This window comes from Gastrolobium bilobum, unplaced genomic scaffold (genome assembly GCF_033153095.1).
Source record: "Gastrolobium bilobum isolate Gb01-03AN ecotype WA unplaced genomic scaffold, APGP_CSIRO_Gbil_v1 utg16848, whole genome shotgun sequence".
NCBI lineage: Eukaryota > Viridiplantae > Streptophyta > Magnoliopsida > Fabales > Fabaceae > Gastrolobium > Gastrolobium bilobum.
Genome location: NW_026899058.1, coordinates 650,762 through 667,379, shown reverse-complemented (window position 1 = coordinate 667,379; position 16,618 = coordinate 650,762). Strand labels below are relative to the sequence as shown.

Below are 16,618 nucleotides of genomic sequence, written 5' to 3'. Positions count from 1 at the left end.
ACAAAACCCGTTTGCATATCGACATCAATAACATCATAATTTTATGTTATATTAATTTTTAATAATAAACAGGTGAAAGCAGACAGTATAAATTTATTTACAATTGAGATAACTCATGCCCAATTTTTTATTAATACTACTCAAATAACATTGATTCAGCACCATACAAATAAAAGTTTTCAATCATAATAAAGTTTACAAATCTAATTACAACAAACACACTTTTAAGTCTGCAGATATGTGGGAATGTTCTCTAGTGCTCTTATTACGTTGCTAATACTAATGACTTTTGATCAAAATGGTGCCACTTCATTTTGAGAGAAAAAGAGGCCAGAAGGACCACCATTAGGTAGCAAAGCCAACCTTACAGCACTTTCAGCACCTTCCTCAACAGTCAAAATGCCATTATTGTAGTTTAAATCTGTTTTCACAAAACCAGGGGAAACAGCATTGATGTAAAAAGTTGGGTATTTCTTGGCAAGAATCCTTGTGTAGGCATTCAAAGCAGCTTTTGAGACTGAATATCCAGGTGCAAAAGCAGGCCAGCCTTTGGTTTCTACTAAACTCTCTCTAAAATCTTCAAGGAACTGATTCAAAACCTCATCCACTTTTTCCTCTGTAAGGCTTTCAACATCACTTAGGACTCCTATAGCCCATCCATTTGATATGAACTGCATCAACATGAATAACAAACGTTAGGCCCAATCTCCTAATAACTAATTTATTACAGTGATTAAAGAAACCATACAAATTTTATGTTAGTTGAAATGACTTACTTCACTTGTTCACCAGCTGACCAATTTATAGGGGGAAAAAGAAGACAGAGAACATTTTTTTTTTCATATAAATTGTTTTAGTATGAAGGGGAGCATTGGCATAAAGGTTGGTGTTATTGGCACGTGTCCTTCATGTAATTAATATCTTACAAATGTAACGTAAGGCTACATACTATATAAATATTTTTTTTCATAAATTGTTTATAGTATTAAACACATTGATTCAGTCCATGTCATAAGTCTCTTGCAAATGCCAGGTAAGGCTGCTAACAATATCTGACCAAATTGCCATTGCTTTCTTAAAATTGTAGCCATACAAAGATTGATCAATGGTGATAAATGAAGAGAGAGAAAAAGATAATCATAACTACTCAAAGGTGAATCAATTAGTATAAGAAAATAAATAAACAAAATGACGTCGTTTTGGAGTGACCGGAAATAAACTTATCTCACGTTGTCGGAGAAATGTTTTTCCTTTATAGTAACAAATAAATTGAGGCTGAGTGTTGTTGTAGTAGTGGTTAGCTATGAAGCACCGACACTTCAAAAATCCTGACGTGTCGTGTCCGACACTCACCGACACTCCGACACTTCCTGACACTCCAATATTCGTTGCAAAGATTCAAAAAAAGTTCAAAGGTTACGTTGCATTGCATTTTGAGTTCCAACTATTAGATTTGTTAGATTACAATTACGATTTTATTGAGTTTAATATAAACATTTGGAATATATTATGTCTCTTTGCAAAATTAGTGGGTATTATAAGTTTAGCTTTATTTTTTTGTTAAATTATTGAATACTAAATATAATATACACTACATAAATTAAAAATATTATATAGTATCAAAATGTGTCCTAACGTGTCGAAATTTAAAACATTTTTTAGAATTAACGTGTCGTCGTATCGTATTCCGTGTCCCGTATCAGTGTCGGTGCAACATAGGTGGTTAGGTTGCTCCTTGAGTTTGCAAAAAAATGCAAAGATAAAATTGTGCACAATCGACCCTTATCCCTACACTCAACAAGTCAGGATGCCTTGGGGTTTGTCCTTTGGTCTTTATAGTATCAAACACAGTGCTCCAAATTCAACACAAACTGGCTTCCTGATTGACATTCTAGACAAAGAAACAGAAGTTTATTCTAGGATCACAAACCTCCAAATTCCCGAGTCCGGAAGAAACATTAACAATCCTTGGTGAGTCTGAAAACTTTAGAAGGGGAATAAGTGCTTCACAAATGTCTTTGGCACCATAGTAGTTTGCTCTAAATCCTGCTGCTACAGATTCATCAGTTGGAGTCATGTATCTACTCCAATCAACTATTTCCTGCAGTCAATAAGAAGAAACTTAACCCTCTGTTTACTTAGTATATATATGTGCAAGTTTCTTCCAATACAACCAAAACCAATGCTCTTTAAAAACATGTCCTTCACAACACCAAAAATTAACTCCTATCTAAAGAAAGAACATCTAAAATACTCAAATGTTTATCCATTATAAACTGAGAGTTTTCAAGGACAATTTTTCCAAAAAATATATAAAAATAATATGGATAAAACAATTAGGTTGGGTTCTAGATTCATAAACAGTTTCTCTGTTCAATTGGGAAGTCTTCTAAGGCTCCACAAAAAAAAAAAGGGACAATGCTTGAATGACTCTGTATTTTCTTTTACCCCCTTTTAGTGAAGGAGAGAAGATCAATGCCAGTGTCACAAAACTGGGAAGCATAGGATTAGGAAACTAATTTCAGATTCTACATATCAATAGAGACAAAAAGATCTAGGATATAGCATCATAAGGCTATGATATCACTTGTTAGGTCAATAGACAGAGCTCACGGCGGGGAGAGATCACGATCAATCCAAAATCTTAATGCATTAGGTGCATGAGTCCTTCCACTTATGTGGTGCTCATTCAGTCCATTCTTAATCAATATGAGACTTCACTAATTAACACTTGGATTCACCAATACAGTCTATACCTGTGCCAAAATTTTTCTCCTTTTTAAACCAAGTAATATATGGTGTTGAGCCTATTCAAACTGAAGCTGCAGAGAGCACAATAAAGAAATTTTGTTCTCACTTCCCAAACTGGATCAATTATATTCTTGCCTCCAATAAAAATTAACTCAAATCACTGCCTTTGAATTGGGAGTGAGAAGATGAAGAAAATAAATCCAAATGGTCTAGAAAAAACATACCCCAGCAGTAATTGAAGCTTTAAAAGCATCACTGTCATAATTTGCTGCCATTATTGCTGCATTATTCACCTACACAAATTCCGAAAATTTCTCGCCAATTATTCCAAATAGATATATTTGGGAAGGAGAAGAATAATGAATAATCAGAGCACAGTAGACTAAAACAAAAACTGACTTAGTGCAAGTGAACTTTGTCTGACTATATAACTAGAAATTAAGTGTAGAAATGGAACACAATACCAAGATATCAAGTTTTCCTAACTGGGTTTTGATGAAATTTGCAAGGGAAGCAATGCTATTTAAGTCAGTCACATCAAGCTGATGAAAAACCACTTGGTCAGAAAGACCAAGTTGTTTCAGTTTATCAACAGCTTCAAGACCCCTTTTGTCATCTCTTGCTGTTAGCACCACAGTGATCCCATTTGAAGCCAACTGCTTACATATCTCAAATCCTATCCCTTTGTTTGCTCCTGTGACAACAGCATACCTAGAAAGCAAGCATTTCAAGACAGTTATAGAAAAGAAGCATTTCAAAGTCAAATACAGTGTGTTTAACACTTCAGATTTTGCACTTGATCAAAAGCTGTCATGGAAAGAGAAGGACATGCACATCATGAGAGTTGAAGAAACCATAACCTTTTTGCTGCTTCAGCCATAGTTTATCAGAGAGAATTTAGGACATTTGTTTGAGGAGGAAATGAAATAGATATCTAGCTTTTATACTCCATGCAGAGTGAGTCTGCTGACTTTTTCGGATTACATGTTAAAAAAATAACATAAAAAATTTATATGTTGACGTACACAGTGACGTTTTTAAAGCCACTTTTGAGCATGTTTTCCTACATGGTATATTATTCAGATTTCTGAAAGTGGCTATGGAAATTGGATGGTGCTGGACGATTGCAGCACCTATAAATAAACAGCCTTCAACATGGTTTAAGCATCCCAAAACAAATTTTAAGAGTTTTTCTTTAGCATCCTACTTAGAAAAGTGATATTGGTCTCTCTTATATTTTTATAGAGGTTGTAAAAATAAGTTAATTACGTCTACAAAAGTGAGTGGTTATTTAATTAGTTACCGCTACGTAGCACAGGAAGACTCTCACTGATTTACACTTACCTGTCCTACTGATTTGGTTAATACTATCTTGAAATTCCAGTTTCTTTCAACTCTATTTTAGCTGCATGATACTCTATTACTTAACAGAGGTATCAGAGTCTAGTTGGTTACTAGTTACTATTCATGATGTTGTGCTATTCACGGTTATTATTTACTGTGAAATAGTGTAACCTGCTACAATTAATAATTAGAGTATTGTCAACACCATGACGACAAAATTTGAGATTGAGAAGTTCAATGATAATAATTTCTCTCTCTAAAAGCTGAAGATGAAGGCAATCATGAGGAATAACAATTGCTTAGTTGTAATTGAAGGAGTCTACAGAAGTAACATAATAAATGAATAGCAACGTTGTTGCCAATTTGCACCTAGTAATGACGGATTCAGTGTTGTCAAGTATAATACCCCAAACATAAGCATTTAATTGATTAATTTTAATTAAGTAATTAAGTATGTATTAGTGAGTAAAATTAAGTATAGGGCTTAATTAAATGAATTTGAGTCACTTTGGAGTTAAAAAGTGTACTCAGTGGAAATTAAGGGGTATAAATGGGTACTGGCGAAAGTGCCCAAAATATAAAAATAAAAATAGTAATATTCCTAGAATAATATTCCAGACTTTTGGGTAAAGTTTGGTAATTTTTGGAGTTGAATAGATAGATGAACCAATACCCGCTTAAAGCCACTTAACCAATGTTAAGTGACTAAAAGCCAAAAGAGAACCCCCATTTCCCACCCAGCCCGTCGACAGCAAACAGAAGAAGGAGAAGGAGAAGAAAGGGAGAGAGAAGAAGAGAGAGAGGAGGGAGGAAACCTTAATGGTTTTGGGTGATTCAAAAGCCTAAATCGCTTAGAATCTCGCCCTCTTTCATAATCCTTGCTTAGTTCCTAGTGTGGAGCTTTATGGAGAGAGATTTTGGCTCTCAAAATTCGACCATTTGAGTGATTTTGGGGTTTTGAGAAGTTCAACCTCCATGGGAGCTTGAGGAACACTCCTTGCTTGGTTGTGTGACCATTGGTGGTAAGATTCTAACCCTTGAACCTCATGATTCCTTGAAATTTGCATGAGTTAGGGTTTATGAATAGTGTTTTAGGGTTTTTGATGAAATGTTGTTAAATTAGCTATGTTCTAGGAAGAATGGAGCTTAGAGCATGTTGTGAAAAATGCTAGGAACGACATTTAATCGGTGAAAATGAGCTTAGATAGCTAAATGAGTATACTTGTAAAATGGCAAGAATATGATGCTTGATATTGGATTTCTTGCATTGTTAATAAATGGTTTGGCTTGGTTGATTGATGATTGTGTCCTAATGATGTCTAGGATTGAGACATTTGGACCGACCGTGAGTGATCAACCGCTTGAGTAGCTCATTGGAATTGGTAAGCTCATACTTGTGTTGTGTTTTGAATTGAGTAGTTGATGGTTGATTGTGAAATACTCTTGGATGCAATGTGTTGATTGCATTACACCATGTGTAGGTGTTGGTTTTGGAGTAGAGTATTGTTGACATTGGTAGTGAACTAAGGTTGCTGAAGCTTTGAGGTAAGCCTTCGGACCTTGGGTGTAATTCCCTTGATTGTTCCACCAAGCCCTGAAAGGGTAGTGGTGATTATAGTGTATATAAATGCAATGAAATAGTGTAATGCTTTGTTATACGTATGTGTATGCATTTGGTGTGGCATAGGATGGTGTTTCCCTATGTGGTATGTTGCATGACGATGCGTAAATCATACTTGGTAGTTAGCTGGCCAGTAGGACTATTTGCATCTGAGTTTCCTTAGGACAGCTTGAGAGCTCGAGGGATTTCTCCTGGAGATGTATTGCACTTTGCATAGATATGTATTTACTGCATTATTATTGTTATTGCTATTACACTGATATGGAACTGTGGGGTGGAGAGATGCTCCAAGGACCCCTGGTTTACTGGATATATTCGTATATCTCACCCCGTGTTGTGGGGACCCCCTTTCAGGTAAGGATGCTGCAGGAGCCTCTGGTGGCAAGTGGCCATACCTGGATTATGCATGAAATGTGGCATTTCTTTTGAGATTATACATGTTGTTTTGTAGTTCACATGTATAGAATTGTAATGAATAGGCAATGCTAGATTTATGATTTGTATATTGGAATGGACATAGCCTATGCTCATGCCTTTGGTCATCTCTTTTGTGAATGGGAGCCAAGGGAATGATCATAGTGTTTTGTAAGCTAAGTTCTATGATTTGTAAAGGATATGTAATGTAAATGATGCCTACTTGAAATTCAATATATGCATGCTTGTTATGTATTGAGTTATTGAATTGGTTGGGCTGAAAATCAATTAGGTACCTTTGGTTTAACTTGGGAAACGTCGAGTAAACAAAGGTTATGCTGCCCAAATTCTAGCTAAATCTCATGAGGAGAGGTTGGATGAGTGCTAGGATTTAGTTTTTGGGCATGGACAATTGGGGTTTGGAATGGGGATGCATCTTCCCCTAGACTTGGACTTGAAGAAAGTGGGAATTGGAATTCCCTGGCAGCGCGCTTCAGCGCCCAGGAGCGCGCTCAAGCGCCCTGCTGCCCCTGTGAGTGCCAATGCATTCGGCCTCCTCGCGCTGGAGCGCCCAAAATGGGGCTTAAGCGCCCAGGATTGCGCGCTGGAGCGCCCTGCCTTGCGCTTAAGCGCCCTTTGCTGCAGAAAGATGGGATGCTTACTGTCCCCTCGTGTTTTAGCGCCCAGGGTGGGGCTTGAGCGCCCAGGGTTGCACGCTTGAGCGCCCTGGTCCGCGCTTGAGCTCCCTTAGCCACTGAAGGAGGAGATGCTTCTGTCTCTGCGCGCTAAAACGTCCCAATGAGAGCTTAAGCGCCCAAGATAGCACGCTTGAGCGCCCTGATGCGCGCTTAAGCGCCCATTCACACTGAAATACCTGATGCTTCCTGCCTCCGTGCGCTTAAGCGCCCAGGTGGAGGCTTTAGCGCCCGATAGCGCCCGGTAGCGCGCTGAAGCGTGCGGGGCCTGTGACCAACACTCTCTTGTGTTGCTTCAAATTGTCCTAACTTGGGCTATAGTGCTTCGATTCGAGCGCGGTTTGAAGCCACGGGTAGCAAATGAAGAGATCTACAATATAGTAGAAGTTGTGAAATAAATAGGAAGTAAATTAATGGTTTAAAAATGGAATAAGAACATGATGTTAAGCTTAATTTATCTGATTCCGCAAGGTAATATGGTTATGATCACGATATTGGGTATTATAAGTTCGATATGTTTTAAAATGAAAAATTTATCCGAATTTTAATTGAACCCATGTGATTGTAACTGCGCTTAATATCATAATGCGATGTTAACAAACCGGTTCTAGAACGGGGTGTTACATCAAGTGTAATACCTCGTGTGCACCCAGTGTATTAACATACATATGATATAAAGCGCAACATGTTTAATAATTTAAACGCAGAAACTCTCTTGCTAAATCACTAACACTTCTAGTATAAAACGTGATTAACTTTTTTCTTTTTCCTTATGTATTGCGGTTTGTATCGCCTCTTTGGTTAAAATAAAATGGATGACATTTAGTTTGTATTTTGGACCACTGGAGATAGTTCCCACCATAATAATTTCAACCTGATTAACAGTGTACTATAATTAAGGAATAATACAATATATCCACTAGTCCTACCTAGACTCCATCCATGGATTCATGCACATTAGGCTCAAATAAATATACATGCTAAATCATATTGCCCATCCATCCATGGCCTAGGCTATCTCATAACCATCAGGTCTCAAAATAATGTTCATAATGTTACTTATATTATTACATCAAATAAACAATGATTACATCAAACAAACAAAGAGATGTAACTAAATAAGTAACATAGACCTATGCATGCATCACTAATAACATAAATAAACTATTAACATGGCATAGACATCCCCTATGCTCTCCAAAAGAATAACATGGCATATACATCTCAAAATAATAAATACATCATGCCACGAACATATCCAAAAAAATATGTCAGATAATATCCATCTCCCGACTTCCTGTCGTGCGATGCCTCGGTACCATATGCTATTGTACCTGAAATGACAATCCCCATAACGCGGGATGAGATAATATAATAATCTCAGTAAACCAGGGGTCCTTGGAGGGCTCCTCCACCCTTGGGTTCACTTCAGGTATAACCACAGTATAAAATCATGTGTGCATCAGAATATGTATATCAATGCATATGTGCAATAAGGAATCATATTGGCCAGAGAATACAACATGTATGCGTTATGTAAGGAAACTCCATCTTACAACATACCCGTATGAGAAAACACCATCTCATATTATGCATAAGGAAACGTTGTCTTATGCCTCACACAAAGAAACACCATCTTGTGTGGAATACATATACAAACATCATATAATAATCCATTTTCAACATACCATATAAAAGAACCTTCCTCCCTTGGAGTCTGGTGGAACAAATGGGAGATTAACCCAAGGATCGAAAGCTTACTTGTCAAAGCAATGGCCTTCGATGTACTCCTAGCATCCAAGAAATCACAATACTTTCTCAATATCACAATCTATTCTAGAAATATGAAGTCAATCAGTACATATACTAGTCCATTGCATTCTAAGATTTTACTATATTAAACTAGACTTTTCAAGCTTTTCAATAACATATTATATGTCGCAATTGGAGTTGTATAACTCAAGTTATGTCTTTCGCAAATCGACTACTGCAAACTGCATTTTCAAAAACTAGGTAGTGACTTTAAACTTAAATTGTAATTGATACACTTATCTAATAGCCCTATGTGTTAGCTTCACATAGGTCCAAACCTCACTCAATTTGGAGCTCTGTAGCTCAAGATACAGTCATTTTCCCAAACCATGTTTAACCTCGCGAAAAGTATTCGGATACTTCTTGAAAGTATTCGAGAACTCTCTGGACAGAAGCTAAAAATGCTCTGTTTTACTGCATAATGGAGTACCAAACCCTTCTCCAAGTCCTTGGCATCTCCTAATCAGTATTTGTACATATTTCATGCTATTCTTAGCCATGGGTACATCCTTTAATCTTTTACATATCAAAACCCCAATTTACAAAACCCTAAATCATACAATTTCCGTAAAATCAAATAGAAGTGGTTATGTTTTCTTACTTAGGAGCTTTAACAACCAAGAAGAAATGAAACCCAAACTTTCAACCAAGAAGAACTCCTCCCTCAAGCTCCAACCAGATTTTCACAGCTCCAAAGGGTGGGTTTTCTTGCTCAAATCACTTAAACTCTTGCTGTTTCTAATGTAGGATGAAGGGAGATGGAAGAGAGGTTAGTGTTTTCTTGTCTTTTAAGGAAGATAAATGAAGCAAAATGCAGAGGGAAATGGAAGAGCTTCCTTTGGCTGGGAGAAGAATGGTCCGCAGGAGAAAGAGAGCAAATGAAGAGAGAGGAAGTGTTTTTCACACATTTAAGTCGTTTCAAATATCCTAGTGGGTATAAACTTATCTATCCCGCTCATTTAACTCTCTATCAAACTTGACACATTGACTTATATTATTTTTGCGATAATATTCACTATTTTATTTTTAACTTTCGAGTAACTTTACCTATCCGCATTTTTACCCCTTAATTGTCTTTTTTAACTCGTTTTCACAAGGCGACTTTAATTCCTCTAATTAGACTTCTCCTATAATTAATTCTTCATTAATTATTATTATTTCTTAATAAACTTGTAAATTCATTATTTATAGGCTAGGGTCATTATATCAAGTATTGCTAAAAAGAAGACGACAAAAAAAATTTAGGATTTGCTCTTCAAATTGTACGAGGTCAAATTACTTTAATATTCTTGAAGAGGAGACTTTATACTCTCGAATGAGTGAGTCCACGGCAACGAACCACATCAACAATCTGAATACACGTTATTTTCTCAACTTACAGCATTGAATTACAAACGCTTAAAAAAAACCATTAAAACAATTTTTTAGTTAAATTTTTTGTGATTCTAATAAAGGCATTTTTTTTTTTGATAACACTAATAAAGGCATTTTCATATTATAGAAAAGTTGTTTATACATAAAAATAATATTTCTCAAATATTGAAATATTACATATTTTCCCTTTTAAATGTTAGTTATTTGTAATTAATATAGACCAAAACTTTAAAAATATCACAAATTAAATGTATGAATACCGAATACGTACCATAAACTTCTTAGTTTAATTTTTTCTTCTTGTATCTTAATTGTTTATATAATATATCATTAACAAATCAATCATTGACTGAGTTTGCTTGTTGCATCCTCCTTTGATTTTGTAAATAGAGGCTTATGAAAAGAAAAAAATAAAAAGCATTAGATTTCTATTCAAACAAGTAACTGTTTAAATATTTGTTAATGTTTTCAGCAGATTTTTAAAAGGGTTCATTTTTTTCTCAAATTCAAATCAACATGTTGAATAGGATTTTAATTAGGTTATGTATAAATATAATTTTGATTTCAAATTGTGATTTGACTGTAACTTAAAAAAGGGAAAAAAATTCTGGTGTTTCACAATAATTCAGAAACTATTATCCAGACAACAACTTAATCACTCAGCATATTTGACACATTTTTTTTTTTAAATTAAAAGTTACTTTTAAGCTAAAGTTAAAAATTAAAAAATAAAGTTAAAAATTATTTGATGATTATATAAAGTTATTATGATGGTTTTGAAGGAGAAAAAATAAAATAATTTATTATTACAATGAATTATAGGATATACATTGCTCTGAACTCTTGGTAAACTTATTAGATATAACTTATTTAAACTTATTAGATTGATGTCATTTATTATTACAAAGCTTTTTTTAAAATATAACTTATTAGATTTTAAAAAAGGCTTGAGTGCTTCAATATTTGTGAGTGGCGCAAGATTAAGTGTGCAACATAGTGATATACATTGCTCTGAACTCTTGGTTCTCTGGAATGTAATATAAAATATAATTGTTTTTCCGGCCCTTACTTTCCTTTCATCTATCTTAATGTGCACAAATCAAACACACTTGACACATTAATTCCAACACAACTCAATTTATTTATCAGAATGGAAAAATAGTTTAAATTATGATAAACAACGTTATTTATTGCCTATGAGATATCATATAATTCTCTGTAACATCAAAAACTAGTTTAAAACATAAATATTGAGTGTGTCTAAATCTGTCTACAATCCTTGATCAAAAGGATTTCTCTTCACTTCTATGGAAAAAGAGGCCAGAAGGACTACCATGGGGTAGCAGTGCCAACCTCACAGCAGCTTCAGCACCTTCATCAGGTGTTAGAAAACCAGTATCATGGTTTAGATTCGTTTTCACATAGCCAGGGCAAACAGCATTGATGCAGAATGAAGGGTACTTTCTGGCAAGAATCCTTGTGTAGGCATTTAGAGCAACTTTTGAGACACTGTATGCAGACATAACTATAGGCCACCCTTTGGTTTCTATTGAACCCTCTTTAAAGTCCTTGAGAAATTCATTCAAAATGACATCAATCTTTTCTTCTGTAAGGTTTTCCACATCACTTAGTACTTCTTTAGGCCATCCATTTGATATATTCTGCCCAAAAAAAAAAAAAACATAAATACATGAGAATGAGCTTCATCTTCAATTGTACTAATAGATCCCACCGAAATTACATGTACATTGAAATAATCACTGAACAATTTAATTTTAGACACTATATTTCCGGTTGCAAAGAATAATTTCCATCAAACTATTTCACAATATAGACCAATAAAGGGAAACCTGATATTATAAAACTACCATGAATATATTCTGTTACGTGACATGAGGTTATGTGAGAGGAACTTAGTCTTCTAAATGCAAATTAAGAGTCATCTTTTTCTCACCATAATGCATTTTTCATCATTGTTAATTTATATTAAGACAAGTTATTAGTATCACATACCTCTAGCCTTCCTTTGGAAGAGGAAATATTGACAATTTTTGGCGAGATTGATAACTGGAGAAGGGGAATAAGTGCTTTGGTCAATTCCTTGGCTCCATAGTAGTTTGTTTTAAGACTTGCTTCAGCTAATTCACTGTTTTCTTCTAATATTTTGCTCCAGTCAAAATGGACAGCATTTTCCTGCAACCAAAAACAACAAACTTGTTTTCTTATGAATGAGTTGATGAGGGGAACTACAAGTGCAAGGCAAATTCCAGTGCACTAAAGTAACAGAATTGTGCTTAGTAAACCCAGCATTAGCAAATCAGTAAAAAATTCGGTTCAGTGCAAAGAAAGGAAAAGCACCAGAAGTGGAACTGTCATCAATATAATCACATTCATTCAATCTCCACATTTTACAGCAAATGTGATTCTAATTTTTTTTTACATGTTCTAGTGCTATGATTCAACTTTCTTGTTTGGCATTGATTCACAATATTCAACACTTGTACATGATGTTAAGCTAACCTAGAGTGCACTGACAATTACACTATATTTCATTTTTAATGCTAGATATTATTGTCAAACATTTTTAAACACACATGAAAGGGGGAAAAAATCATACCACATCACCTGCAGCAGCCAGAGCCTCCTCGTTTACATGTGATCCAAAAATTCCAGCATTGTTTACCTAGACATAGTACCAAGTTTCAAATATTTCCTGTTATTCAAGATGAACTAGAAACCATAGTTCACAACTGGAAAAAAATTATGAATGTTATCCTAAAAAAGCAGCACAAAATGAAGGCTACTTGAAGAATGCATCATAATAAGGAATGCATCATATACTCTTACAAAGGTTCATGATAAGAATAGAAACACAAAAAAGCAAAAGCCAAGAGAATTTTCTAACCAAGATATCAAGTTTTCCATATTTGGTCCTGATGAAATCTTCAAGTGATACTATACTTGCAGGATCAGTGACATCAAGTTGATGAAAAACAACATGGCCAGGCAGACCAAGCTCTTTGAATTTCTCAACAGCTTCAAGACCCCTCTTATCATCTCTTGCTGTTAGCACCACATTGATCCCATTAGAAGCCAATTGCTTGCATATTGCAAATCCTATCCCTTTGTTTGCTCCTGTGACAACAGCATACCTAGATACCAGTTGAACTAGTTAAGGTAACCCAAAAACTTAAAAAGACTCAGTTTATGGGCATGGTTCTTACTTAGTTTAATCCTAACTAACGTGAGACTTAATTACTCATTACTCATACTTGAATTTCTTATAAATCATTATAGTTATGTTAATATAAAGCTTTTGGTGAATTGTAATGTAGGTTGAAGACAGGGAGTCCAAGGAAAATAGTACCTTTTTGTTGCTTCTGCCATTGTTTATGAAAGGAAGGAAGTGCCTAAAATTATATTAGACTAAAACAAGCTGCAATAAAATATGTGTAAGCTTAACATCAATTAATTACTCTTTTTACATTAAATAGAAGTGCAATTTGATATTGCATATTGCTGTCTCTTTTTCCTTTGATCTCATATTGGGTGTGTCTCTGTATTGTTGAGGACTTTCACATCACTCTATTTTACTTTTCTTCACTTTGACTTTTCTTCATTCAACTTTTTCTCTGTGTGCCTATCTTACTTTACTTTTCTTCATTCAACTTTTCTCTGTGTGCCTATCTTATTTTCAAGGGAAATAAATCTTTTCATATGTGATTTAATATAACCTGGTTATATTAAAGGTTCTTATCCGTTAATATACAAATCAACGGTCAGCTTTTTTTACCCCATATTTCAATTTTTTTTTTCTAATCTCTTGTTACTATTAATTTATCTATTAATGATTACGAATCTTTCCCATAACCTGATAATGTGAAATCACAAATCAACACTCTCATTTTTCATTTAGAGCCGAAAGTTAGTTAAGAAAATGTGACATCCTTTTCTTTGACGTCTTTTGCATTCTATTCACATCCTCAAGGTTCTGTTCTCTTTTATTTAATAAGTCCAATTCAATTGGATTTGCGTGCAAACTAAATAGTTTGATTTTCGTGCAAGCCTTTACTTCTTCTTAAGTTTTTATTACGTATTTTTAAATGTTTATTTTATTTACATCCTGTTTTCGTATTTTAAATGATTATTTTATATACATCCTATTTTCGTATTTTTAAAATTTATAACGGATATTATAATAAATTAATAACCTTAACCTAAGAATTGTGAAATTGAAAATCGATTAAGAGTGTAATTATGGTTTAGAGGGATTAATTAAATGAGAGATCTAATTAAATGGATTAAATCATTAAAGTCACTTTGGACAAAAGTGCGATTAGTGAAAATTTTGGAGATAAAATGCAAATACGCAAAAGTTGCACTAAACTTAAAATGATGTTATTAAATGAATGATTAGGAATTATTTTGGTGATAATAATGGTGAAATTGGGTTAAAATATTAATTTTGAGATTTTAGACACTTTTTGGGAGAAAGTATAAACAGTAAATTTTAACGGGTAAAGATATTACTGTGCAAATTTTATCGGAAACTAAAAAAAATGAGATTACTATTATTAAAAGTCCAATGCATACTAAACAAGTCATTTAAGACTAAAAAAATATAATTATAAGAATTATTTGGAGTCAAATTACAATTTTGGTAAAGTTGAGGGACCAAATTGCAATTCAGCAAAAAATTGGTCTAAACTCAATTATAACATCATAATATGATTATTTAGGGAATTTAATGTCATTGAAAAGATATTATTTAAGTTGGATTAAGTGTGGAAAATAAGATATAAAGTGAAAGAATTAGAATGACTTAATTGAAAAATCTAATAAATTAGTGGTTAAAAAGGCCAAGGTGACTTATAAAGGTTAGATACTTCATCAAATTCTTCTTCTTCTCCTCTCGGCCAGACAGCTCTCACACGATCTCCATAGCTAGTGGTTCTGCGGCCACTTAAGGGCGGTTGCGTGGACTCGGGTTAAATTTTAATAAAATTTATTTATTATATATAATTATATAATTAATTATAATTTAGTTAGAGTTGTAATTATAATTTGTCTCAGGCTATAATTATGATTTGATCCGAGCTAAAGATTAAAACATTAAAAAAATTAGATTCCATTAAATCCAACTAGCAAATGTAGAGTTAAAAACTCACCCTATAAATTTTAAAAATTAAAATATATTTAATAAAAAAAGAGAAAAGATAAAAATAAAATAAAAAAAGAGAGTACAATACATGTTAATGTCAATATGGAGCCTTGTTCGATCAAGGTAAAGAAAGCTAAGTTACCGCCCTACTAGTAGACTCACTTTGTCAAAGGAATGATAGAGAGCAAAAGTAGCAAAGAAGTAAGAGTTAAGAGCTAGAAGAAGAAATTGAATAAGACTTCTGCTAAAATCCCCTCAGTCCATTGGGAAAGAGTAGAATTTGGAGTTGATTTCTTTTTCTATAAAGCTTGGTAGAAGGAGAACGATAAAAGAGAAAATCTCGAAAATGGTTTGAAAAAAAGCCAATAAAGTTTTGAGATCAAAAGGGGAAGGTAGAGAGTCAACATTTTTTTCAAAAGAAGGGAGCCCACAAGAATTTTTTGGAATCAGAAGTTAGTTTCTAAAGAAAGAAAGAAATAATATAAAGGAAAACAACAACTAAGATAACAGACAAGAAGTTAGTTTTGAAGATGAGTCTTGGTGATTTCTGCTATTGTTGAAAACAGCAAGGAGGTGAGATTCTAATTTCTAAACCCAATAACCCATGTGTTAGTGTGAATAAGACTGTGAGTTTTGCCTAAACATTGGTTGAATATTCGGATTTTTTTTTATATCCACACTTTATCACTTTTTATTCGCACATAATCAAATATATAATAGTAATACCCACTCATTCACTGATTCACATGATCATCGATTCATCGAATAAATCTTTGGTACTACTGTTTACCAAAGATTCAGTGCATCCCATCAATGAAAATATTACATGTCATTTAAATATTTTTTTTTCTGACAAATATTTTCTCTCTTCTCTGATGTGTACTGCTCTCATTGATGAGATGCACTGAATTTAGGTACAGCAGTAGTACCAAAGATTTATTCCGATTCATCGTGTTCTGTACCCATTCTACACCCGAAGACTTACACACAACAAAGCTTATTTGCAAAATTTGGGAATTCCTTGAACAAAAGGCTATCATCAATATCCAATCACTCAACTGCACCAAGCCCTCGTGTTACCACTTCCATATAATCATATTGTGATATTGTTCATCCATGGCCGCTCCTATTCATCTACCATTCTACCAAGTTGCAACCATTAATATCGTCATTAAGAGATACAAGATAGCCAAAGCCTTGTGCCACCTTCCCCGTACTTCTATGACCATAACCAATGGATGCACCATAAGAATGCCCAGTGATTTATTGCTTCCTCACAAGCATGGCCGTGAGTCTTGCCATTCCACAAATGTTAGATTTTAGGTTAGGTTTTACTTTATGTTTATTTGTTTGGGTAAGAGATAATTAATTTGAATTGTTAATTGAAGCATTTTCACGAGGACATCCCAAAACATCCAAAATTTTAAAATTTATCTTCAATTTCTG

General features: G+C 34.1%; 2 protein-coding genes and 1 long non-coding RNA gene across 4 annotated transcripts; 1 reads left to right on the top strand and 2 right to left on the bottom strand.

Annotated features, from left to right (window-relative positions):
- Positions 1-293: 293 nt before the first annotated feature.
- LOC133286714 ((+)-neomenthol dehydrogenase-like) lies at positions 294-3,631 on the bottom strand. The gene is made up of 5 exons (XM_061484171.1): positions 3,612-3,631; positions 3,216-3,462; positions 2,976-3,044; positions 1,931-2,101; positions 294-671 (listed from the first exon to the last, which is right to left on the bottom strand). The coding sequence occupies exons 1-5, from the start codon at positions 3,629-3,631 to the stop codon at positions 294-296; spliced, it is 885 nt and encodes a 294-aa protein (XP_061340155.1).
- Positions 3,632-5,417: 1,786 nt separating this feature from the next.
- LOC133286716 (uncharacterized) lies at positions 5,418-6,135 on the top strand. Its single transcript, XR_009748163.1, has 3 exons — positions 5,418-5,477; positions 5,577-5,640; positions 6,071-6,135. It is a non-coding gene; the product is annotated as an uncharacterized LOC133286716 (long non-coding RNA).
- A 5,156-nt stretch (positions 6,136-11,291) lies between these two features.
- On the bottom strand, positions 11,292-13,444 carry LOC133286706 ((+)-neomenthol dehydrogenase-like). 2 transcript variants are annotated; one of them, XM_061484158.1, is made up of 5 exons: positions 13,379-13,444; positions 12,917-13,163; positions 12,629-12,694; positions 12,025-12,204; positions 11,292-11,672 (listed from the first exon to the last, which is right to left on the bottom strand). In XM_061484158.1, exons 1-5 carry the CDS (start codon positions 13,396-13,398, stop codon positions 11,295-11,297), a joined length of 891 nt encoding a protein of 296 aa, XP_061340142.1. In that variant the 5' UTR covers positions 13,399-13,444; the 3' UTR covers positions 11,292-11,294. The 2 variants fall into 2 exon arrangements, with proteins under 2 accessions (XP_061340142.1, XP_061340143.1); XM_061484159.1 differs by having other exon boundaries at positions 12,632-12,694.
- Positions 13,445-16,618: the final 3,174 nt, after the last annotated feature.

Bases quoted from the DNA above. Each gene is read 5' to 3' on its own strand.
- LOC133286714 (XM_061484171.1), bottom strand. From the start codon at position 3,631: ATGGCTGAAGCAGCAAAAAG. The intron at 3,045-3,215 runs GTATTGTGTTCC...GAATTTGTGTAG, and splicing joins TAGGAAAACTTGATATCTTG to GTGAATAATGCAGCAATAAT. The intron at 672-1,930 runs GTTTGTGATCCT...ATGTTGATGCAG, and splicing joins CCGGACTCGGGAATTTGGAG to TTCATATCAAATGGATGGGC.
- LOC133286706 (XM_061484158.1), bottom strand. From the start codon at position 13,398: ATGGCAGAAGCAACAAAAAG. The intron at 13,164-13,378 runs GTACTATTTTCC...ACTGGTATCTAG, and splicing joins ATGGCAGAAGCAACAAAAAG to GTATGCTGTTGTCACAGGAG. The intron at 12,695-12,916 runs GTTAGAAAATTC...TACTATGTCTAG, and splicing joins ATGGAAAACTTGATATCTTG to GTAAACAATGCTGGAATTTT.